At 54.0% G+C, this 25,955-nt stretch overlaps 1 protein-coding gene and 1 long non-coding RNA gene across 2 annotated transcripts in view; one reads left to right on the top strand and one right to left on the bottom strand.

Moving 5' to 3' along the window:
• Positions 1–1,998: 1,998 nt before the first annotated feature.
• Positions 1,999–24,744, top strand: IP6K3 (inositol hexakisphosphate kinase 3). Its single transcript, XM_043591188.1, has 6 exons — positions 1,999–2,193; positions 11,673–12,012; positions 18,581–18,794; positions 19,940–20,115; positions 21,123–21,298; positions 23,222–24,744. Exons 2-6 carry the CDS (start codon positions 11,814–11,816, stop codon positions 23,687–23,689), a joined length of 1,233 nt encoding a protein of 410 aa, XP_043447123.1. The 5' UTR covers positions 1,999–2,193; positions 11,673–11,813; the 3' UTR covers positions 23,690–24,744.
• Positions 24,457–25,955, bottom strand: part of LOC122489421 — an 8,277-nt gene continuing 6,778 nt past the window's right edge. The window contains exon 3 of the long non-coding RNA XR_006298909.1: positions 24,457–25,039. This is a non-coding gene — a long non-coding RNA (uncharacterized LOC122489421). The remainder of the gene's footprint in view (positions 25,040–25,955) is intronic.

Here is a 25,955-nt window from a genome sequence, read left to right as displayed (position 1 = left end):
CTCGCAGGGCAGCCTGACCATCTGCCTTCCCTGGTGAAATGTGATCTGCTGCCCTGGGGAGCAAGGAGGGGCATGGGATCCACATCCCATTAAACCCAGCCTCAGGGTGCCCAGGAATCCCTGTCATGCCTCCAGGGCGTTGCCCTGTCTGGGTATGGGGGAGGACTCAGGACGGGGATAGGAAAGGAGGTTGGCCACAGGAAGGGCAGCAGAGGGCAGCCCCCAACCTTGCTATGGCCTTCCCCTGACACTCTGTCCTGTGCTGCTAACCCATCTGTCCAGCAGCTCCTGCATGCCAGGCCCCAGGATGGGCGCACGGCACACCGCAGGAATTGTGACAGAGGGTCCTCTGGGACAGGGGCCAGGAGACCAGCATTCTAGTCCCGCCTCCTCTCCCATTTTGGCACCTTATCAAAGCCTGTGGCTCACCCGCTCCATGCGTGAGCAGTGATTGAGGAGATTGAAAAGTCATCGTGGCTCAGCGCTGCAGCAACAAATCTGGGAGAACCCTGTTAGAACCAGGAGATAGGTGAGGGTGCCCAGAGGGAAGCAAGGACCTGAGGGATGTTGCCTGGAGTCAGAGAGAGGCTGAACCAGACCAAGGGGCAAGCTGGGCCTGAGGGGTCTGGGCAGATCCCCCGGCTGGAGGAGGCCGAGCCCATGGCTGTGGCTGAGCCTCAGGGGCTGAGTGCCCACACTTGGAGAAGCCCGGGCAGGGCCAGCCTAAGGTCCTGGGCCAGTGGGGCACCCAGTGCCCCAGACAACGGCAGCCAGAAGTCCGGGATATGAGTCGCCTGAAGGGCAGACTTCAGATCTTTCTAATTACTTGGTCCAGAGTCACTCAGACATGAGGCCTGACGCTTAACGAGCCCCTGTCCTTTACCCACACCCCATGTCTCCCCATCCACATGTCACCAGACTTTGTCAAACCTGCCTCAACATCTCACGAACTTACCATTCCCTTCCACTCCACTGCCTCTTCTCCCCACCACGCTGGACTCACCCGGAAGGCAGTATCTGGCAGCCTCATAACCTGTCTGCCCATCTTTGATCCACTCCTCCTCAAATAAGAATGGATGTGCTCAAAACACAAACCTGAGCCTGGCCCTTTCTGATACAAAGCCCTTCTGTTTCTCCTGAGAAGCTCAGATTAGAGGCCTGTGAGACCCACCTCCCTCACTGCAGACTCACCTGTCATCACTCCCCACCTCTCTCATGCTCCAGTGCTCTGAGTGCCTCCACCTCCCTGACTACCCTCTTCCCTGATGCCTCTGGGCCTTTGCACATGCTCTCCCTTAGCTAGAGTGCTCTTCCCACCACCCTCTCCCCACCCCAACCTGGATGACCCCATTTGTCCTTCGGGTCTCTGATGGCTACTTCCTCCAGGATGCCTTCCTTGCTCCCCCCAAGGCTGGGTGAGGGGCCCCCCTAAGCTCCATGTTCTCCCACCAAATGCATTGGGATTGCCCTTCAACCTGCTGAACACCCCTTCCTCCACCTCCACTGTAATCCCCTGTCAAGAGTCATGGTCTGGCAGGTTCCTGGGTCAGCCTAGCGGAGCATCCGGAACAGAAGGGCCTCCAAAACTACTCGACTGACTGTCTTCAAGTTGATTGAGTGTTGATGAGCTGACTGTCTTCCTACATGACTTTCCCTCTCACTGGAGGCCACAGCATGAGACAAACTGGCAGTGGGGAACAGGGTGGGGGAACAGAGAAGAAGGGAAGGGAGAACAGGATCCCCTAGCCTAGCCTTACCTCCAGGAGTGAAAAAACAGCCAGGGTCCTTACGCAATCGGCCCTTGATGCACAGGGCCTGCCATCCAGGCAGCGGAGCAAAACACTTCTCTCTCAGACCTCTCTTCTTCCTCCTCTTCATCCCCCCTCCCTCCTAGGCCCTCAGGCCCTGCTCAGAGCAGCCGTACACCAGCTGACAGCTGGGCATGCCAGCCCCCGCCAGCCCTTCCCGAGGGTCAGGTGACCTCCCTTCCCCAGGGCCACTGGGCAGACCTGAGTCTAGGCAGACCTCTCCACCAGCGCTAGAGTGGACAGTGAGTTCTCTGTGCTGGACACTGGGAAGGGCCTTTTCTTTGCCCAGGGCCTGCAGTCAGGCAGGCACTGAAAAAAGAGACTATTTTCCACTGGATCTTCCCTTCCAGACACTCCCTGCTGCCCTTCCAGGAAGGAGGCCCTGGTGAGTGCTGCCTCAGGGGATAGGGCAGGGAGGGCCTGGCTGATGGCGCCTGAGGGTCCGTGCAGGACAGGGCAGCCCCCTACATCCCAACAAGGCTCTACCCAGTGGAGGTGCCAGTCTGTCTGTGTGTGTCTGTACATCTGTGCGTACCTGTGTATATGGAGGGGGTGCTGGGTCGGTTCAGGGACATGGAAATTCTGTCGTTTGCTCTTCTCCCATCTCTGTGCCCTTCCCCTAGAGTAATTCCAACCCTTCCTAGGGTGTCCAGAAGTCTCTAACCTTGGCTCCTGCATGAAGGCTGGGAGGGTTCTGGTGTGCTGGGACTGTAGAGGAAGCTGTGTGGCAGGTACAGGGGTTGGAGCCAATGGTTCCCACCGTTTAACCCTTAACAGCGGCAGCTGTCCCAGGAGAAGTTGGCAATGCCCCCTGGGCTCCCAGAACGGTGTGTCCTGTCCCAGCAGCCCCACCCTTCCGCAGGGTGGGGGCGGTGCTCGAGGCTGGGATGATGTCAGGGCCTGTGGGCAGTAGCCGTGGCCTGGGTACGGGGTACCCCCGTGGAGTGTCAGTAGACCATCGGCACCATCAGGGGCCCCCCTGCCCTGGGTCCTCGTGGCCCTCCAGTAAACCTGAGACCTGAACCTGTCTGGGCCTGTCACAGTCCTCAGGATCTCTGGGGACCTAAAAACATCCACGCTAGGTTCCTTCTCCAAAGATTCTGATCCCATGGGGCAGGACCCAGACTTCTCCAGTTTTTAAAAGCTACCAATTTATGTCTAAACCTTTTTTACTATGAAAAACTTTAAGCCTACAGGAAAAAGTTGAGGACATGATATCATGAATGCTTGCATATCCTACACCAGGATTTACACGGTTGTTTGACCTTGGCCGTAATTGCTTCATCGACTACTCTAAGGCCAAGGTATTTGAAGTCGTTTATGGACATCACCACAATCCCCTGAAAGTACTTCAGTAAGTTCTTACACAACCCCAATGCCATTATCCCATTAACAAAATTAACAACTCCCAAAGAACGTCCACATCTAGTTCATATTCCAATTTCCCCAATGCCCCCCTAGATGTTTCATATTGCTTTGTTTACACCAGGATCTAATCAAGGTATACGGGGGTCACTATGTCTTCTAAGTCCTTTTTAATCTGAAAGCGGCTCCGCCAACCACCTCCCACCACTCCCCACCCCACCCCCACCCCCAATCCACCTTGCTGACTTGAAGGGCCAGTTGTCCCACAGGAGGGTGAGAATATGGCTGGGTCAGAGAGCTCTCAGTGCAGAAAGGGAAACTGAGGCCCAGAGAGAAAGGGACAGGGAATCTGAGGCAGAACCAGGTCTCCTGGTCCCCTCCTGTGCTGTGCTCCCCCAGAACTCCCTCAGATCTCCTTATCAGAGATCTGAAAAACTCCTCCTCTGCAAAGGGCCTGTGGCCCCTGGGAGCCTCCCAGTGCTCTGTCCCAGGGCATCCTGGGGACGGCAGGCCAAGCTGAGCCATCCCGTGGCTCCCCACCCCCCCACCCCCCCACCCCTGCTTTCTCCCGCTGGGAGCAGGGCACCTGAATAAATCCTTGCCGTATGGTTGCTATCTTGTTCACCAGCAGCCACAGGGAACAGCAATCAACTTTACAAGCATTGGGTTGTTCAGGGGAGTGAGATGAGAGGCCGGAAGAAGCTCCAGGAATGGGGGATGCAGGGGCTCACTGAGTGCTGGTTACTCTTCCTCATCGAGCAGGACTGGAGCACCTGCAGCTGCAGGGGGAGTGGGGTCCAGCCGCCCCAGGGAGGGACTGGTTGAGCGGAGAGGCCGAGGACCACGTTCCCGTCAACTCAAAGGTGCCCTCCAGCTCCTGTGCCCTGTCCCTCTTTGGCAAGCCCTGTGCCTGGCCTCACCCTGTGAATGGAGCCAGGCACGCCACTCCTCAGAACATTCCTCACTAAGGGCGGGAAGCTCCCCCCACTCCTCCGGCCAGATACCCCTTAGAAAAAGTGGGGTGCAGTGAGAGGAGGAGGGAACGTGGAGGGGCATTGACCTTGGTGCCAACTTCTGAGTTTTTGAGAAACCGGCCCTGGGTAAGGCAGGCCCTTCAGCCACCGTTCTGGGCTCTGTGAGGACAGGCCTAGCAAACCCAGGTCCAGGATGTGTCCCCCCTCGGGGGGCCGGGGCTGGCTGGCTATGGAGTGTGGGCCGCAGTGACTCCCTCTCTGGGCGATTCTGGCATGCCTGCTGCTGCCCTCTGCTGGGGAGACGCCGGCTTGCGTTCTCCCTGAACAGGCTCGCTCACCAGAGTTGGCCAGTCCCACTCTGTGGGGACCACACACTCACACACGCGCACTCACACATTCGGCCACACGCTCACACGCTTGCTCCACCCATTATCGCATTTTGACCTTAAAAGGCCGTTTCTTCTTGCAGCCACAAAGTTGCCATGCTAACCACTGACAAAACCTTCTATCTCTGGCTCAAAGGCCTCTTATGTAAGGCAGGTGGCTGCTGATCGTAGTACTTAAGAGAAAGGTGGGGAGAGGCGGCAAAGGGGGCCAGAGGTTGGGAGACGTGCAGGTCTGGGTGGTGAGCAGTATCCAAGATCCTGGACGCAGCTTCAAGGGGGTGAGGTCCTGAGGGGGTGCAGGGAGTTGGAAGATGCTGTGCAGCCATTACTAGCCAGGCGCAAGGTGGCCGAGGCCCCGTGGTGCTGTCACGAGGTCAAGATGTGTCAGGAGTTGGGGAGGGAGAAGCCTCCCAGCCTCTGCCTCTCCCAGAGCAGGCCTTCCAGGGGCACTTGGATTCTTGAGTCATCTTTGGCCCATGCGTCTCCCGCCCTGACAGCAAGCTCGGAACATTGCTGCTGCTGCTAAGGACATTTGTCAGTGGCTGAAGGGCTTCTAAACTAATAATCGCTGTATTAAAATCGCATTTGGTCCTCAAACTGGAGGAACATTGGGAGATTTTAAATGTTAAGAGAAAAGGAAAGAGAAGAAAAAAAAAATCTTCTCTCAAAGGATGAAATCAGCCCCGAAATAAGTCTGTGTGACTGGGGAATATGAAGCATTGCTCTGTGGTTCTGGGTGTCAAGCCTTCCCTGGGGAACAGAGGCTCTGCAAAGCCACATACTTCAGCCACGGCTGGGAAGGTGATGTGTGAAGTCCCCCAGTGTTCGGTATTGATCCCATCGGGTGGGGGACCACGCAGACGGGGGGCACACACCATCCTACAGCCCTTGAGTCATTTTTAGAATGGATTTTAAAACACGACTTTTTTTTCCCCAGAAAATAATCTTGTGCTTTCCCGGCTTGGATGGCCCCGGATGATACACAACCCTCTGCCACATGAGAAACTCCAAAATCCTCCTGCCCATTACGACCTAAGCAGTTTTAAACGGTTTTCGGGTCCTCTCATCTCTAATAGATTAAAAAAATGCTCCCTTGGGCATCGCAAAGACATTGAATGGTACTTGTACCAAACCTCTGGCTCCGAGAGACCCGTGAAATGTACGGCAGAGCTTCAGAGGCGAGAGGGCACCCATAAACCATGCTGGTTTGGAGTCCGCAGCCTGACACATCTCGTACTGCGGTCTGCTTTTGACACAAGCTGTTTCGTAATTATCTCCTACCCTGAACGCTCCCCCATCAGACTTATGGGGATGCGGTCTGGAAGGCTTCCACACCTCACGGTCTCAAGCAGCCCCCTCCTCCCTGGCCTGAGCAGGAGCCAGATGGGCACCTCCAGTGCGTGTGGCCAGGCCCTCTCTGTGCCCCCTCTAGGCCAGTGACTAGAGCAGTTCGGAGGGCATTGAGCAGGCCGGGCTTACCGCCACTCAGAGCTCTTCCTCTGGTCTCCTGGCTGGTCCTGGCTCTTCCCTATTGCTCCCTGCACATCCCCTCCCTGAGACTTACCACCACTCAGAGCTCCTCCTCAACCTCCCCCCTGGCCCAGCCGGCATCTCTCCCCGTCTCAGACCCCATCCTGGACCTGTGACGCCACCCCTCCTCAGCCGACAGCAGTATCCCTCCCAACCTTTTCAACCAGGGCTCCATCTCAACATAATTTGTTCCCTACGAGTCCCCCTGCGATACTCATTATACTTTTAGTATCCGTTGATTGAGAAAATGGATGCTGATAAAAACTACTAGGAACTCAGTAATGCCTTTAAATGAATTTGTCTTTTGGTAATCACCAAAGTGTTTATATACATTTGAGAAGTTATCGTGCTCCAAGGGTATTACTGTTCCGGCCGGAAGACGATGCTAGATGGTGGTGTGGCTTGGGGAAGGTCTAGACTGGCCCCACAGGAGGCCCACAGGAGGGGGCCTTCACCCTCGGCACTGCGAATCCACACCGCTGAGCGCCCCGTCGGACCCCGTCCACCAGCAGCACACTGCCCAGCCGGGTGCAAGCTCCTGGAAGGCCCCCATTTCTGGCCACTAAGGCACACAGCATGGAGAGGGCCTCGGACAGGACCCTGACCCTCAGGCCTTTAGAACTGACAGGCCCCCTATGACTGAATCCCACCTAGAGTACTCACTAGCTCTGGGCTGTGAGGAAGCTCTTTAACGTCTCAGACCCTCAGTTTCTCCACCTGAAAATGACTCTCTTCAGAAACAGAGATGGGGATGATAAAGCCAGTGATTCACAGGAGTAGCTACCATCATATAGGATATATTTGTGCAGTGAAGTATCTGAGGGCCCAATTCAAGTGAGGTCGCTTTCCATTTCCAGGCTCCATGCTGGGGATTGGGCCGTGAGTAGGTCCATTAGTCAGGATGCACCAGGCTGTGCTGTATAACAAACTACCCCCAAATCTCAGGGGCCTACTAGAGCACAGATGTACTTCTCTATTAGGCTGCGTATCCAACATGCAGAGTCACTCAGAGAGTGACCGTGCTTCTGAGATGACCAGGGCCAGCGTGGAACTGCTTACCGCTCCCACCAGAAGTGACGTATGTCACTCCCGTTCCCGTTGTGTTGGTGGAGGCAAATCACGTGGCTGTACTTACCTCCAAAGGGCAAGGGAAGTGCAATCATCCCACATTCCCACAGGAAAGACCGGACTCTTTGTGAACAGCGCTGACAATGACCGCAGTCAGCCAGCTTGTTTCCAGGTGTAAGGAACTGACAGGCTTTCATGAGATATAGTTCAGGACTAATTTAGTCCAAGTTTGCACTGGTACAAGTTTGATTTGTGGTTTCGCCTGCCATCTTCTTCTAAAATGGCAGTGGCAAGCTTGAAAAGAGGCCTATCTTCTGTAATTTTTAACGAACTTGGGTTTCGTATGTAGGGAGAGATTACACACACATACAGACTCTCAGGAAATAAAACGTGCCAACTGGTAGTGATGAGCCATGAGGCACTCATCCACCTCAGCTTGATGGTGGCCTCTGTCACTGTCCCTGGCATCACCTGTATTGTCATCTGTCTCCATTCTGGAAGCCAAATACAACTGCAGGCCCTGCTGTCCATGATCCGCCCCCCCCCGCCCCCAGCCCAGGGAATGTCCTGCAACCCTACAGCAGGCTAACTCAGGACCCCTGGGGCTACACTGATACAGACATTTAACAACCAGCTGGATGGGGGGCCCATTAGAGAATTTAGCCCTTGAGTCTCCTGGAGTGAGCCCAGAGTTATTTCATTCAGGACATAACCCAGCGACAGGGGAGGAGGACACAGGGACCTGGGGCCATTTGTCCACCACTCCGGGGGGAGGGGGCTTTAAGCTGAGCTCTTCTGGCTGGGGGCATCTGACCCTCTTCCCTCCCTCGGTCTCTCCTCCTCCTTCCCCAAGGAACACAAGGGCAGGATGCTGGGTGAGGGGGGCAGCTGTGGGCCTCTGGGGGCAGGCGTGGGCTGGAGAGAGTGACACCTGTCTCCCTTTGACACACTAGAGAGAGCCCAGCGTTCTCAGCAAGTGTGTCAGAGGGGTGTAAGGTCCTGTCTCAGGCGGCGCCTCACCTGCCTTCCCAGCACCCAAGCTGAGTCAGTCCCGAGAACAACCCACGCAGTGACAAGCCTCGAGTGGTGGAGACGCTTGGGGAGAGGACTCCACAAAGGAATGCTGTGCATTTTGTCATCTGAGCATCGTGACAAGGCTATGGCAGTGGGCGGGAAACCAAGACTCAGACGAACGTTACCGGTTCGTCCTAGGGGCCTCAGCAAGCTAGTGGGAATGCCTGGTACAGATGTGGGCTCTGGACTCCTTGCCCAGTGCTCTGAGGAAACAGAATAGGGCCCAGAGGCACTGATCGAAGGCCAAGGCCCATGCCAATGACAGACATGCCTGCATGTGGCAAAAGGAAGGTCTGGGTTGAGAAAGATCTGTCAACTTGAATTACTTATTTGGGACTTTTGAGGGAGGATGGGGAAGAACGGAGGTCTTCCCTCGCTCATTCCCACAGAGCAGGAGGCTGCACACAAAGACAGTGACATCCTGAGTTTCCTTGGGAATGGAAGGTCGGCATCAGTGTCAAGGGAAAGCCACAGCGTGCCTCCCTGAGCAGCACAAAGCCCACCTGCCCAGCTCAGGCAGGTGCTCTGGTGTGGATGCCACTGCCCTCCAGCCTCCCTCTGCCCCTTCGCACCAACCTGTGTCAGAACCCCAGATCATACTGTACTATGCTATCACCTCCTCTATACCCTGAGGAGACCCTCGAGAGGAAGGATCTCCATTGCCCTATCTGTTGAGTCCAGATTTTTTTTAACTTTTTTTTTTTAAGTAATCTCTGTGCCTTACATGGGGCTCAAACTCATGACCCCAAGATCAAGAGTCACATGCTCTACCAACTGAGCCAGCCGGGTGCCCCAAGTCTAGATTTTTTTTTAAAGTACAGGCTGACTACCCATCAGACTCCCCATCACTACGACCCACCCTAAGTTTGCACTGCTGTGCCATGGGTTGCCTCGGAGACCCAGGGTCTTCCTGGCTCGCTCTGCGCTCTCTGAGAAAGTTCAGCCAGGGCTCCTGAGAACATCTGGGAATGCCAGTGCTTCTCGGGTCTTGTTGACATCCTTAGCCAGAAAGTACCTCAAGCCCCAGCTCTATAGGTAGACCTCCCTGGACCCCTCATGATGGTTTTTGCAGAGGTACGGAGTCCACCCACCACTAGGACAAGCACTTACTTCACCAGGTTGGAGGAGGAAGGCTAGGGGTGGTCAGGAAAGGAGAGACCAGGCCTGGGGGACAAGAAAACCTGGGTTCCGTCCTAGCACAGCCAGTGACTTGCAGGCGACTTTGGCCAAGTCCCAGCCTCCTTGGGGCTCAGTTTCCTGTCAAAGTGGATCCACAGCAGCCCTCAGCATCCCCGCAGCATGGCGGGTAAATGCGCTATGGGGCTAAGTTGTCTGGGTTCAAATCCCTGCCCCGTCCTTAACGGCGTCGTGCACATAGGCAAGTTACTTAACCTCTCTGTGCCCCATTTTCCCCATCCGTGAAACAGACTGCTAACACTATCTCATAGGGTAGTTGTGAAGCTTAACTGGGTTGATCTATATAACAGAGACCTGGCACACAGAAAGCACTCTGGGTTTATCACCATTTATTGTTATTTCCTCCCCACACCACCACAGCAGGGTGACACTGATGTCCTTAGAGCTCCTTAGGGAGACAGGAGCGTGGGGAAGAAGGGCCGTGGGTCGCCCAGCGCGGCTGCCTGGGATACCAGCTGGACCTGTCAGTGCTTGCTCAGCAAGCCCAGGCCTGGTTGGTGGTCCTGGGCCACTTTGGTTTTTCTCTTCTTTCTTCCTTCCTGCCTTCACCAAATTTGCAAGCAGAATTGGGTTTGCCAAACAATTGTGCTATCTTGTCATATACCAACTGATCCCCGAGCCAATTTCTGATCTGCCTCTGCATCTAGATGCCTCCTACCACCTTCCCAGCTTGTGGACCAGGCTCCAAATGGGGCTCTGTCTGTGCCGTCTTAGAGCAGACGGGATTAAGGCCTAGGCTGTTGTGTCAGCTCGGCCCCTTGCCATCGGGCCTCAGCCCCCACCCCCACAACACACACACCTGTCGCCTGGCCCCGCAGCCCTAACCTCCCCAGTCACGCTCCAGCCACGCAGGCAGCTCTCAGAAGCTTCACCCTGCATCCAGCAAAGCAAAGGCACATACCAGACAAAACGCCTCACCCTTCCTAAAGGGGCACTCTGTGGCCTGAAAGACAGTAGCCAACGTGAAAGAGGCCCTTGTAGGGCTGTGGGGCATATAAATGGGCTGGGCTGAGGCTTTCACTGCCACCTGGTGCCAGAGGTCTAGGTGGGTGGCGGGGGTGTCTCTGGGCTGGGGGCCTGAACAAATTGATAGGTACTCTGTGCATGCAGCCAGCTGGCCGTGCCCATGGTCTGGACTGAAGGTCATTTAGAATGTTAATCATGTCCAGTCCTGCCTAGCTCGGTGGCATCCGTGGCCAGGAGTCCAGCGGAGAAGAGAATTAATAACTCGGCGGTGATGGGCACCCCTGTGAGAATGTCCTCTCACACAGGACAGGACGTATGTGGCCAGAAGAGCCTCCCCTCACAGTGTCTCCTTGGCACTCTCCTGAGACAAAGTCACGAAGTCTTTGGGGGCTGCATTTCCAGCCCAGAGTTCCAGCAAGCCCACCCTTCAGGAGGGAAAGGGAACAGCAGGTAACAGAGGACGAGGCCCAGAGACAGGTGGCCCCCACTTTGCTCCTGTCTCGCTCCTGGTCCGCACCAGAGCCCAGGTAGGGCATTTCACGCCTCGCTTCCCTCACGTGCAAAGCGGCAGTGAGAAAGGCTCCCTTTCTTACAACCCAGAGCTGTGGAAAATACAACGGCCACAGCAATAATGCTAGAAATAATAATGATAAATCACATTTATTGAGTAATTAACTCTGGGCCTTCAGCTAACCTTTTCATGGGCTTTATCTCAATTTTGTCCTAAGTCCATGAGGTAGGTATCCTTACTATTTCTTTCTATAGATGGGGAAAGTGGGGCCCAGAGAGGTTTGGTAACTTCTCAAGGTCACACAGCAATTATGTTGTGGAGCCATGATGCAGACGGATGTGCACAGCTGTGCCGTATAAAACTGAAGCTTTCCTGTACCCCCTAAGCCCATCCATGCAAGAGGCCGAGTGCCCCAACAGCGGGGACTCTGCTCTATTCTTGGGCCTGGAACGGACGTTCCCAAAGGCAGGCAGGAACCATGACAGGAATCAAGACAATCTCTGCATTCTGGAAGCCTACAGTTGTGTGTATTATTTGATTTTTTTTTAATTGTTTCAGTATTTAAATTCAAAAGGCACAGAACAGTATTTACAGAAGTCTACCTCTCATCCTGGCTCCCTGGAGGCAATCACTGTTACCAGTTTCTTGCAACAGATTATTCTGGAAGTGATTGATGTCTCTTTACAGTCTTGTTCAACTACCAGTGGGTCGTGGCTGGGAACCGTGGGTCCTTCTGCTTCCCCCAGCACACCGTCTCCCTCACGTCATTTCTACCTTCCTCCTCTGCTCTCAGGGGTCCCCTCCCAGGCTCACAGAGAGACAGCTGTGCCCTGACGGTGGCGAAGGCCAAGAAGGAGAAAGCTGGGGAACGCTGACAGCCTGCCTCCTGTCCAGGAGCCGCTACCCCTACCCCAGGCCTTCCTCCTGTGGATACATGGTTGTGCAGGACAGCACGGATGCCGGGGATGCCAGAGTGGGCGTGCAGCTAGAGCCCTTCCTGCACCAGGTCGGGGGGCACCTGAGCGTGATGAAGTATGATGAGCACACTGTGTGCAAGCCCCTCGTCTCCCGGGAGCAGAGGTTCTACGAATCCCTGCCTCTGGCCATGAAGCGGTTCACTCCTCAGTACAAAGGTGAGTGTCCAGATACAACTCTGTGCCTGCCACACTGGGTGAGGCCTAGCCGCGTGCGCCCGCCGTTTCCTCGTGCCGGGTGGTGTGTGTAAGAGTTGCCACGGAGACACGCCCCCCCTCCCACAACCCGGTTGGCCTTCACCGTCCTAGTTTCTCTGAACCCTTCAAGCCTCTGGGCCTGGAGTCTAATGCCGTTTGGCAACCCTACAAATTAGCGCAAGCCACCAGACTTCGAGGAATTGAGAACGGAATAAAATGATACCCCAGCCCCACCCTGCTCTGCTAGGGTATCTGGTCTGTGCTTCGGGAGTGCCATGGCTGGGTCTCGTGACCAGGGCTGGGAAAGACAGGACGGGCTGAGGCCTCCTTCACCTCTGGAGGCCCAGGCGGGTGAGAGGAGCCTCAGGCCTGGGTCAGGGCATGAAGGAGCTGGGACCTGACAGGTTTAGAAAACCAGAATTCCTGCCCTCAACTTGTGGCAAAGCCAGGGCCATGGGTTGCCTTTGAGGTTTAGCTGGGGAAACTGGGTACAGAGCAGTGTATGTTCTAGATCCAAGCACAAGGTGGGTTCTGGGGAGTGAAGGCGGGGTGGGGAGGGCTGCCGTCTGTGGGACTCCAGGCAGGGGCACTCTTGGCAGCCGGCCAGCATCCATGGGGCAGGCTTTTTGTGCACACCCAGCCTTCAGTAAATGCAGTTCACAGGGCTCTGCCAGCTTCCAGCCCCTCAATGGGATGAGTGCCCAAAAATCTCTTTTAAAGGTGTTTAGATGTTGTGACTACAAGCTTCTGCCCTCATTATCTAAGCATCTGTAGTAAAAGTGATGATAATCTCCAAATAAGTCAGTCAAAAATTCACTTGCATTTCAATGATGAAGATACTTGGGAAGGATGGAGCCTATCTATAGGGGTGTTTCTCAGAGTGTGACCTGGGATTGACCAACTTTACCAGAATTGCTGGTGTGTGGGTTACAATGCAGATTCCCAGGCTCCATTCCAGACCTGTGAACCAGAACCCCTGGGGTCAGGGTCCAGGAATGTGTATTTAGCGTGTTCCAGACTGAGACTGACTGATAGGGGGTCAATGAGCCCTAGGCATTGCTTCAGCCCCAGCCTGCCAAGACCTTCTGAGAGTCTGAGACAAGACCCACGAGCATCATACGCTAAGAGACAGGGGCGGACGGGTGGTGTGCAGCCTGTGTGGGCCTCCCCTGAGGCCTCTGGGGCCGTAGGCCGGTGTTGCCCATCAGTTGTGGGTCACTGCCCATCTTGTCAGAGCACCCACTGGAATGAATGTCTGTCCTTTTGCAACTAAACTCAACCTAGCAAAGCGGTGGCAGGATCTTGCGTGGGGTGGCCTCCTGCCCACAGCATTTCACGCTTGTTGGACACAGCCTTGAAGCTGAGACAGACTGCCAGGACGGCCACAGGCAAGGCAGGAAAGTGAAGGAGGCTGGTTGGTCTGCAGGACCCCATCCTGATGCTCTCCCTGTGTCCCGTCTACACGTGCCCATTCCTCTGGGCAGGGGAACAATGGCACCACTCTCAGGCACCCTCAGGCACTGGTCTACTGTCCAGACCCCTACTCCACCCTGCCTCCCAGTTCTAGTTGGGCCCATCCCCAGTACTGCCTGCCTTAGGGCCCTGCTGACTTGATAGATTAATTTCAGCCAAGGCATCACAGCTACGTGTATCAATGGCCATACAGCATGCTTCAGTCTCTGCCTTCCCCTAGGAGATGCTGTTTCCACACAAGTCGGGAGGGGACTGGGTCAGGGAAACACATGACACCCTCCGGCGAGACCACACAGCCCTGCTGAAGGTGAGGCAGAGCTTCCACACTGGGGCGACACCCAAACATGAGGTTTCAATGATGCAGAAACACGGATTCACTCAACAGCCAGAACACAATCCATGAGGTGCCACGGGCCAGGCACCACCTAAGGAAACACACATCTAGGGAGACACAAGAGAAAGGCGCCGAACCAGGACCCTCACACTCTCAGATGCCTGGAACAGGTTGCTGAGGTCAGGTTTTAGATGGGAAACAGTCCCTACAAGGGCCCTCGGGCTGCGCGGGCTTCTTGTTTCACCGGAGAAGAAAAGTGGTGTCAGCTTGGTGTTCACTCAGTGGTTTCCACGTGTTAACTCAATCCTCATGACAACCTTCTGACGGAGCTACTATTATTATCCCCATTTCACAGGTGAGGAAACTGAGGTACAGAGAGGTGACATGGCTTGCCTCAGGCCACACAGCCAGTGAGAGGCAGAGCCAGGATTCAAAGCTCCGAGGTCTGGCTCCCAAGCGTGGGCTCTCGGGCACCCAGGCCCGCTCCACCAGCACAGTCACCCAAGAGATGGGCTCCTCACATGCCAGTGCTCAGGGGGTCATCTAGCCCAACAAAGGAGGGGATGTGACTTGCCCTGATCCACTCAGCTAGCGACCTTAGATCAGGGAGGCTCGAAGGCCCACAAGGCTGCCACAGGGGGGTCTCCCTTTTTCTCCCCCATGGGACATGGCCCCAGAGAGAGGGGTTGTTTCTCTAGTGGCCACTGCAATGCCATGGAGCACACCCTCTCCCTTCTCACTGCCCCGTGCTGTGGTGGCATCAGGGAGTGTTAGGCACGGATATCACTCCCAAAGGTAGCCTCCCCATGCCAGGAGCTTGCCTCGACCTCCTGCTGGGCTCCTTGGCCATGACATCTTAGGGGCTGCATCCCTCTGCCTCCCAGTGTACCTGTCAGCTTTGAGTGAGCAAGGACGTACTTCTAGGTCCAGCTGGTTGACGGATGAGCCAGATTCATATTACAGACACCGGCAAATAAATGCTCTCACGAGCTTAAAAATAAATGCATGACAGTATATTCATGGAGGCTGGGGAAGCTGCTTGGCCAAACCGAAATTGCTGAGATGCTCCAGGCATGGCGGTTGGGCCGTAAGCACTCTTGTCTGCCCAGCTGGCAGGGCTGCAGGTTGAGGTGCTTGGGGAGGGCTGGTGAGCAGGCAGGCAGGGCTCCCCTGGCCAGGCAGAGGCGGCAGAGTGCCGGGAGCCCATGGCCCTCTGAGGCCTAGTTCCCACGGACACACAAGGCAAACTGGAAAGCCAGGCCGGGCCCAACATGATTCTTGACTACAAACCAATCCAGGCCCTGAGGAGTCTGGATTCCATTGACACGCTGCTTCAGTAAAGAGCTGGCATGTTGAGACGGCCAGGCAGCTATCTGCTATGGGTCTCAGGCTTCAGAAGGAAGGTCTGGGCTGAGCTGCAGAGTGATGTGGGAGACGGAGGGAAGGCAGATAGATGGAGACACAGAGCCAGAGGCGTGCAGGAAGCCGGAGCAAGAAGGCACAGACCTGGAGTCTGGCTGTGTAGCTCTGACAACATGAGAAATAGAAATGCCTTTTGGATTTTATTGGTTTTGGGTTCTCTGCACCTCTGCTCGCCTCCATTTATTTAGACACTCAGATCTGATGAGACCAGACAAGAGCTGGAGCCTACGGAAGCGGATGAAGGTCACATTTCTTGTCCTTCCAGGGAAGCCTCCCGGGGTTGAGGCTCCCCGAGACAGCGGTTTCTTGCAGGCTTGGCACCATAGTCCCACAGATGGGAGAGGCCAGACGGTGAGCTGAACTTTACAAGTCCCCAAAGGGCCCTGCCCTTGGCTGGCACACCATCCAGGGCTCCCCCAGGCAGCCAGGAGACTCTAAGCTCCTCAAGGACAAGCACCAAGGCCGGTGCTCTCCTTTCTCCACTGTGGAGTGGTGGCTCTGGGGCCTGGTGCTGGTTTCTAGGTCAGTCCTCCTCCCCAGATCATGCACAGAGACCCTCCTGCCTGAGAAAACAGGAATGGAAATGTAAACACCATGTCCTCAGGCTTTTCGGCACTCCCAACCCTCTGTACTGATGACCCTCTCACACATTGGTGGCCTCATGGCTTCTCTGTCTGTTCCCACGGAACAGAATCACCAAAACAAATGTGATAGGGACACAGCAGGAGTGTCCCTCGTCTACACACAAGTAAACATAGCATGATGACACCAGAGTCTCCCGATGAAGTCCTTGGCTCCGTGGTACAGCTTGTTCCTTCTTCCGTATCCGCACCTGGTGTGGCCTTCTCAGAGCTCCACTGCTCACAAACTATATGACCTCGGGCAAGTTATTCCAGCTCTCTGGGTCTCGGTGACCACAGGCAAGCACCTTACAGGCTAACTGTCACTCAGTGGAAACAAAGCAAAAGCACGCAATGCTGGCACCTGGCAGAGATTATCACTATGGTAGCTCTTGCCCTGACCTGCATCAGCCCTTGTTCTCACGAGCGGCACAGCTCAGGCGGGCTCCACCGAGAGATGCATGCCAGTGTGCAGGTAAACTACAAAATGCCAGGTTCAGGTACAGTATTACTAGTAGTATCATCACTAGTTCACAGGACTCAGGGGCCTGAGAGATGCTGAGGCAGAGCAGAATTTTTTTAAAGGAACTGGAAAAAAACTGCATGTCACTGTCAGGCTGCAAAATTAGGGCACTGGGAATCCGAGATGACAGGACTGGCCCAGAGAGACCGCTGAGCCAGACGCAGATGGCCCTGAAGAGCGACTTGCTGAATTATAGAGCAGCCCTGAAAATGAGCGTCCGCCCTGACCAGCCCGGGCAGGGACGCGAGCAGGGAAATCAGCTGCCTTGAGTGCTGGTTCAGCAGAAATTACCACTTGTGCTGAGAAAGTGACCAAGTGGTCGGGGGAGGAAATGAATACCTGAGAGGACATGATCACATGCAACCCACCTTCTCTCAGTCAGAGTCCCAGCAGAAAATGAGCGGTGTGTTTAAAGGGGTTTAAATGGGGGCGCCTGGGTGGCGCAGTCGGTTAAGCGTCCGACTTCAGCCAGGTCACGATCTCGCGGTCCATGAATTCGAGCCCCGCGTCGGGCTCTGGGCTGATGGCTCAGAGCCTGGAGCCTGTTTCCGATTCTGTGTCTCCCTCTCTCTCTGCCCCTCCCCCGTTCATGCTCTGTCTCTCTCTGTCCCAAAAATAAATAAACGTTGAAAAAAAAAATTTATAAAGGGGTTTAAATGAAGAGAATTTTTAGAGGGACTGCTTGTAGAAGGGCATGCAGGATTAAGGGAACAACTGGGGGTGACGAGGCACCCAGGGACCAGCACCACTGCAAGGCTGTAACCATCCCTAGACCTGAAGGGCCGAAGTCAGGGAGTGGTGTCACTGACCCAGCAAGAGGAAGGCCACAGAGGGACAGGATGACGCTGCAGCAGGGAGGGCACCGCTGGGATAAGTACCTCGACCTCTCTCCCACCCCGCCCCATCTCCTGCCAGTGCCAATGTCCTCCACTGGCCAAACCCATGGGAAACGGGGCGGGGGGGGGCAAGGAAGCCACTGGTGCACCCCACAGGGTCAGCCTCTGAGGCACAAGGCAGGTTGGAGACAGGTGGAGAGAAGCTTGGTGGGAGGAGGAGCAAACTGAATACTCATGGCATCAGCTACAGAGGAACAGGGAACTAAGAACTACAGAGATCCAGTCCTCACAAAACCATTCACATGGCTGTCTCCTGCCACCACCGAGAATAGGGTTCCACCTCCACCAGAACTCTGGCGAGGCTGAGCACCCACTGATACTGAGCCCCACGGAGAAAGACCTGGGCTGTGCCCTCTGAGCAAGAAATCCAAAAGGGGGTGCCCACAGAGGCATTGACATACACGCCAGAGCTAACTACCTGACCTGGCCGACATCGTGGAGGGGAAGCCCAATTAGCACATTTGTTCACTGGGTCTCCTCACCCTCTTCACTCTCATAAGCAGCGACTGGAGCAGGCTGTCGTGCCTTGATTACAAACACCGATGGTCAGGAGGTAACATAGCTGGAGAAATCCCACCAGTCCTCTGTTTTATATCAAAGAACCATGTTCTGTCAATAATATTCATGTGCTATGTGTCTAACTGAAGGAAATGGTAAGCATCAGTGTTAAAGCCAGAGACGGGGCGGGGACAGGGTATAAATGAAGGCAACAGAGAAGCAGAGCCCCCAGAAGGCTGAGGCGAGCTTCCTGGCAGGAGCTGGTCAGACATAGATTAAAGGAAGGGAGAGCAAGGATGATGAAGGAGGCAAAGGGGAGGCACGGAATGGGCCCCAACTTCCCGCAAAGCCACCCTGGGAGAGGGGGCCCTCTTTGCAGAGGACCGGCTCTGATGACCCAAAGTTGGGCCCCTCTGGAAGAGCGGTATTGTCACTGGGAAGGTGCCACTGTGCACAGAGGAACCAGAAGGCGAGAACAAAATGTACAGGACCGGCTTTGCGAGCATGAAAGGACAGAGAGATGCAATAAAGCAGAGGCTGTGCCCAGATCAGCCCAAGGCTATTTTTTTGCAGGCTCCATGGCCCTGGGCTCATTCTGGAACAGTCCCCATAGCTCTTCCTTGAGAGGAGAGTTAGGGAAGCGGAGAGGTCGATCAGTGCCATTAGAACTACAATTCAAAAGGATGTCACCCCTTGTCACGCGTCCACCAGGTAAATTCCATCTGGTTTTCCCCTCCTCTCCCTCCCCCCGTGTGCTCTGCAGGCACCATCACGGTGCATCTCCGAAAAGACAGCCGAGGCCATCTCAGCCTGGTAGCGAACCCACTGAAGGAGAACCGGGGGCCCTTCAAGGTCTCCACGGAGTCGGCGGCAGTGGCAATATGGCAGACTCTCCAGCAGACCACCAGCGGCAGCGGTGGCGCCCACACCCTCGCCCAGTGGCAGCACACTCAGCTGGCACACTCACTCAAGAAGAGGTGAGGGCCACTTGGCAGGATGACAGAAACTCACTGGGGATCAGCACCGCTCCCACCTGGGCCAAGCCTAGCAGCTCCCCAGTGGGGCCAAGAAAGTGAGAAATTCAGATGAAGGTTCCATCTAGAAACACCAATGTGACCAAAGAAACGAAAGGACTTCCGTTCATGCCATTTTAGAGGGAGGACTCCGATGCCTTTCTCTCAGCAGCTGCCGCACATGCAGAGTCCTGCACAGAGCAGGCATTTAGTACACGCTTGTTTAATTACATACCTGTTTCACTGAGACCATGAAGTGTCTCTGGTGGGGGGAGGGGGTGGAATACAAAGACCCAGAACAGTTGACACGAAGGAAAAGTGGCTAATGGCAGTCAGAAGTCACCTTTCCTTAAGGGCCAGGAAGGGACGAGGAGAGAGATCAACACAGCCACCCTGCGGGACCTAGGAGACGCAGGCAGCTCAGGGCACTCGAGGTCCTGGAGAGGTCTCCAAAACCTCTGATACTGTTAGCTGACCTTTCTCAGATGGAAAGCACCCCTGGGGACTTATAAACCATTTACGGGGAAACAAAAGGGAGCTAATACAATGAAAATACCTCCCTTCCCCAAGGAGCACAGCGGATGTAATTAAGCCTCTTGGCTCAGCATCAGGAAGCGGGTACACATTATCTCCGTTTCACAGATGGGGAAGCCAAGGTGCACAGGACAGGAGAGAGGGTGGACCAAGGATCCCTGATTCCCACCCCTGTTGGCATTTTGAGGTCTCGAGGAAATAACAACACGGCACACAAACAGCCTAGACCCCGAGACTTCTGATTCCAGGCAGGGTCGCCGCCCCCGTGCTATGCTGCCTCAATAGTGCGAGAGTAATCCAGATCACTTACAAGTGAACTGAAACCACCACAGCCCTCTGATGAGGTGACACGCTCTCATGAATTATTCTGGGGTTTAGAGAGACCCCCTGCCAGGGCGGCAAGGTGGCCTGATCTGGTGCCCAGGGCCTGAATGCGGCAGGAGGGACTCTACGAGGCCCCGCAGGCTTCCTGGAGAGTAGCCAGAGACAGTGCACTTCAGCGTCCAGCCCAGGAGAGCCCAGTCACAGGGACAGGCACCGGTGCCCTGACTGTCGTGCGCTTCCCTCGCCCACAGCTCAGCCACGTCACTCCTGAGGTCAGAGTTCCACCTCAACGCCCACGTGTCCTCGTTGGTGGAAGATGCTAACGGAAACCAGGCCGAGAGGAGGAGCTTTAACCCGTGGGGTCTGCAGTGCCACCTGGCCCACCTGACCCGCCTGTGCACTGAGTACCCGGAGAACCAGCTGCATCGTATCCTTGCCCGCACTCCCTGCCCCCTAGTGGGGTGTGGGTGGGGATTAAGAACAGCCATGCCGATGGAGGTGGGAGGGGAACAGGGCCAGGGGAGGGGTGGGTGGCGAGACAGAGACTGACACATGAGGGAGACTTCGAGGCACAAGCCCTCAAGCCTAGGACCTAGAAGAAATCTCATCTCTCCAAAAAAAAATCAGAGCGGATGGGGAAGTCAGACTGGGATCTGGTCAGGCCGCTGCCTCTGCCACCCAGGGAAGCAAGGACAGGCTGGGCCAGGGGTCTCTGGGGGCAGACAGGAACGATGACTGCCACGCCGGGTGGGGGCGGCACACCCCATCCCCTCTTCTATCCCTCCAAATCCTCCCTGCAGATGTCTTCCTGTGGAGCTGATGGCGTGAGGGGGTGTGGCTCCCCCCTTAGGGAAGTGCCCCTAAGTGGACTCTTAGAGGGGTCACTCCCCCCTCATCCTCAGGCTGCCATGTTCTCAGCGAGCACATTTAGGCTTGCAATGCCCCTTTGTCAGCGCCGGGCTCCTTCCTGCAAACGAGTGACTGGTTTCACAGTGTTTACTAAGACACATCTGCAACCCTAATCCCTAAGAAGCTTTTGCAGGATAATTACTCCGCTGAAATTAATATTCCTGCAACTCATCTCCAAAGCTAACATCAACCCACTTCTCCCAAAAGGTATTGGCCCATTCAGTGACTTGAGGTTTTAGCCTTATGATTTTCTGCCATAAAATGTAAATTGGGCATGGCCTGCCAGGGATTTCACGCCCGCATTTAAATTTCAACCTCAGAGCAAAAAGGAAAAGGAAAAGCAGCTCACAGGCTCATAAACTCCCCCTAAGTAAATGGACTTATTAAAGCAGCCTGCAAAGCTAATACCTTGAATTCTTAAGAGGGACGCCGGACTTGTCTGTAAGGAGAGAAGGGAGAGAAGAACTGGCACTCAGGGTGGGGGCCTTCACGTCCTCGGAGCCTTCCTGAACTTGGCGTGACCAGGGTTTCTGTTGCTGGAAAACGTCGTGTCACAGTACAAGTACCCCTGTATCCTTGACCTGAAGATGGGGACCCGGCAGCACGGGGACGATGTGTCCGAGGAGAAGAAGGCCCGTCACATGAGGAAGTGTGCTCAGAGCACGTCAGCCTGCCTGGGCGTCCGCATCTGCGGCATGCAGGTAGGTGGCAGAGGGCCCGCTGGACGGCGGGGCGTCCTGGCACGTCCACTGTGGGGCAAGGGTGTCTCCCAACTGCCACCACTGCCCACGGAGCCCTTCGCTTGGGAAGCAACACAGGAGGCAGTCGGGCACAGCCCTTCCGCCCCGGAAATGCATATCCCGGTCTGTGACACACTGGGATTTTTTTTTTTAAGAGACCCTTTCAGGATAGTGGTGTCAAAAATCCACCATTTTTTAAACTCGGTCTCAGGGTCTCTGGCAGCTGAACTTCCCGGCAGCCACGTGGGTCCTGCCCATAGTGAGAGCAGACCTTTGACCGCAGCGTGTGAGCAGGGGCTGAGGAAAGAGCTGAAAAGGAGCCTCTCCGCTCACTCGCTCACTCAGCGCACTCCGCTTCCTCAATTACTTGAATGATAAAGTCGAACCTCTCCTTCTCAGGGGCTGTTGAGGCACTCTGCTCTTTGAATTCTTATTAGCCATTCCTTCTTCCTCCTCCACCTTTTCTGCTTTTCGCTGCCTGTTCTGGTTAGTGAAGTGGGAAGGTGGTAACCTGTTCAGCGGAGGCAAAGGAACGGTTAATTTTTTTATTGCCCAGACTCTACCCTGTTTTTTGCAGCTCTGATGTGGCTTGTGGCAGAGGGGCTGCAGAACGGGAAGAAATAAACTTTCCCCACGCGTTCACTCTTACAGTCTATCTCCTCAAAGCAAAACCAGACACCGATTTGACGGTACACGTTCAAGCTTTCCTTAATTGAAACTGCCACCCCTTGAAGCTGGAAGTTGAGTCTATAAATTTGTTGCACAGATGTCCCTTGGGAGGCTTGGAACGCAGTCCTCAGGAGAATGCAGTGTGATGATTTGGGGTGTAAATGGAATCTCTCTCTGGACCTCAAATCTTCTGAAATTGATCTGATTTATTTAGACAGTGACACCCGTCGTGTATTTATGACGGCTAATTTAGCAGCCGATCTCCAGCCCTCCAAAGCAAGTCTATCATATCTTTCTGATTTTTTTCCACACTGGTAGAAACATATCACATAATCTGAAGGCAGGAAAGACCTGAGAAACTGTCTTGGCCAGGTATGGGCTGCCCTTCCCAGGTGAGCCAGGGAAAGGTGTGCCAAGTCATGGCCATGCCAGCCACTGGCCTCGGTACAGCCTCTGCCATCTGAATGAAATGGGAGCGGTTGCCACTGTCCCCCCATCAGCATCTCCTCCATCTGCTCCCTTCCTGTGGCCAAGACATGACAGGGGAGGGGAGAGGAGCTGGTGCCAAGGAGGACCCACCAGCCCCACAGAGCTGCTGTGAACTGCCCCCCACCCACCCAGTCCAGGCTCCCCTCAGCTGCACTGGCTGATCCATACCTGATTGAGCCCATCTTTTTATCTTTTTCTCTTCAGTCACCCTGCTCTACCCCAAGAGCTCTGACTGTTTCCTTAGAATCTGCAGAGAAAGGACTTTATAAACTTCATTGGGGAAAATTGAATCTAGTTGGCTTTCCAAGGCCATTGGCTGTGATTTCAGATTCCTGCTAAAGCTTACTAGCTTGGGTTTGCTAATATTTGAATTGAAGAGGGCCAGAAGCCAGGGTTTAAATCATGATTTGGAGGATGACATTGGAAATTCACAAGAAAGGCAATCCAAAGCTTTTCCTCATGGGTGGAGGGTCACCTCTGTGGGGTGAAGGATCTTTACACCTTGGATTCCTATTAAAGGCCTGCACAGAAAGCATTTTAAAATGTGAAAGTTCCACTGGTGCTTGATGAAAGATCATCCTTCCATTCATTTCAGCCACTCTTGCCCTGCATCTCCCAGAAATCTGTTTATATATCACGTTAGCTTGTAACACTGCAACCATAGCAGGGACAATATTTTTTTTAAGTTGGCAATTCTTCACATTTTCTTTCTCTTTTTATTGGAAGGTTTATCAAATTGATAAGAAGCACTTTCTCTGCAAAGACAAGTATTATGGAAGAAAACTCTCTGTTGAGGGGTTCAGACAAGCCCTCCATCAGTTCCTGCATGATGGAACCCGCCTCCGGACAGAGCTCCTGGAACCCATCCAGCGCCAGCTTCGGGCCCTCCTCTCGGTCATTCGGAACCAGAGCTCGTACCGGTTCTACTCCAGCTCTCTCCTCATCATCTATGATGGGCAGGAGCTGCCAGAAAGGACCTCAGAGGGCCTGCATCCTCCGGAGGCTCCGCAGCCGGACCACGGCAGCTCTTCTGGAAGCCTCTCCAAAGTTGACATCCGGATGATCGACTTTGCTCACACAACATACAAAGGCTCCTGGAATGAGCATACCACTTATGATGGACCAGATCCAGGCTATATTTTTGGCCTGGAAAACCTCATCCAGATCCTGCAGGATATTCAAGAGGGAGAATGAGGCTTGTTGCGCCTATCCAGATTTTTCTGGAGCGCAGATATCAAAAGGGACCTATTGGCAGCCGGGGTACTCTAGACACTGTTAGAGGTCTTTGTAATCATTATATCCATGTTTGAAAGCCATACGTGGCCTATTAATGGCTGCTAAAGAAACCAGCTCTGGAGATAATTCCATGTACTCTGGCATCTTATGCTAATGCTGGTCGTCAGAGGCTGGACACGCAGTGTGAAATGGCACCATTTTAGAGTATACTGGAAGGCTGCAGCTTGAGTGAGAAGCCAGCATTACAGTGAGATTCTGGAGAATTCGCATTTAAAAATGCTTTTTGTTGTCATGCCGAAGTCTTGGCAAGCTGTGAGGCAAAAAACTCTACTTGAAGAAGACTCGAAGAGGGAGTTCATGAGTGTATGGCTTGTCTGCTCGCATGGGCTGCCCACTCCAAGGGCAGATACAACATTATAATGAATGACTGTCTCTTACCTTCTTAAGAGGCATTCTCTGTGGGGCAGGAAGAAGTGGGACAGACCTGCCCATCTCACCACCTTCCTGCCCAGGGTCTGAATGGACAAGGTCAATGCAGATACAGCCCAGGCAAATCAAGACCCCAGGTTCTCCATTGTTTCCCGTGGAGATAAGGGTCTCTTTCTAGACTTCCGGGTACCTATTGGAAGTGATGACTCTGCCAGAATCTGGCCACAAAATGGCTCTAACCATGAAATGCAGCTTCCAGGTGGGGGTGGATTGCACAAAAGAATGAGCCACTGATGTTACATTACACTCCCCGCTTTCTATTTATTTATTTGGGGGTGGGGTGGGGGAGTCAGAAGAGAGAAGCCTGGAGGGCCAAAGAAACCAGGCGCAATGTTTACAAGACTGGTGGACAAGTGTAAATACGGAACAAAGAGCAAACAGTTCTAATTAATTCCTTCTTCTGCAGTGTGGAAACCTATTACAATGCCCTTGAGTCGAGCACTAAGATACGTTACCCAATTAGGGAAATAAATTTGTTAATAAAATTGCTGAGGTCACCAGTGATTATTTGGTGCGCCTTATTACCCTTTCTGTTTGTTTATTCTGATCATCACAGTGCACGAAAGTTCCAATTTATGGCTGACTAGAGTATATAGCAAGAACAGTTCACCGATTTCCTGCAATCCTTTGGGGATCCGTGGGTGGGAAATGGTGGCTAATACAATATTTCCATGCATCTACAAGGCAGGTGGCAGGCCTGGGAAGTAGGTGGTCCTTTTATCTGAACTTTAGACAATGCAGAGTTAAATAATTTCTGTATTCTCGTGGCTAATTACCATCAACTTTCCAAAATCCACATTTAGAGAAGGAAAGAATGGCCTGGATAAAAAAACAAAAACATTGTTTAATTTTAGGATACATTATATAGATTTCAAAGCAAGTTAACTTCCCTAATTAGGTTTGGCTGAGGTAACGATGTGTTAACTTGCATGCTTTGCACCCATGGTGGGAGAACTGAGTCCAAGTATGTTGGGTGGCAAAAGGAAGTCAGCCGAAAACTAAATATTTGCTAATGACAAAATGGAGCCCTAAATGCTGCTTTTTCTAGGCCACTTCCTTGCTTGAAAATCTGGTTCACCAAGTCCAAAGCTCCCTGCCTTCGCTTCTGATTCCTGCCCCCGTTCTCAGCCCTGGGTCCTGTGGGACCTGCCTGAGGATGAGGGGGATGATCAGCTAGAATACAAGTCTTTTAGGGCTGGCCACCCATGTCACTAACTGTGCTGCCATCGCTGTGCTCACTCCTGCCCACGTGACCCTTCTTCCCTTTAGTCACTCCTTTATCTGACAGTACCCTTCATATGAGGACTTCTTCCTCCTCCACCAATCACTCAAGCCCCAGCCCAAATCCCCACCTGCCCCTGAAGATGTCACCAACAAAAGCGCAGTTTGTCGCAAGGGGCAAAGTTGGCTAGTGGTTTTAGACTGTGCGTCCTAGACCACTGGGCTCACAGGGGTCGCTGCTGTCTGAAACGTGTATGAGGCTTTGCCGACCCAGCTGAATGAGTCAACCCAAGCACCGTAAACCCGGACAGAAGGAGAAGAACAGAGAGGCACGGAAAGTAGAGAAGATGGCGGCCATGTATGTATTTGATCTCCAATGGGAGTTTACTTTAAAATGGCAAGAGGGGTGAGGGAGCCCTGAATATCTAGTAACCAGCAAGGGTACACCGACCTGAGAAGCTCTCCCCTGTCCATCTTTTTTTGCTAAGCACTGGGGAAGATCCAGCTCTTGGGA

This window comes from Prionailurus bengalensis, chromosome B2, assembly GCF_016509475.1.
Source record: "Prionailurus bengalensis isolate Pbe53 chromosome B2, Fcat_Pben_1.1_paternal_pri, whole genome shotgun sequence".
Taxonomy (NCBI): Eukaryota; Metazoa; Chordata; class Mammalia; order Carnivora; family Felidae; genus Prionailurus; species Prionailurus bengalensis.
Note: the sequence above shows the minus strand (reverse complement) of the source record. Positions and strands in the feature narration are given on the sequence as shown.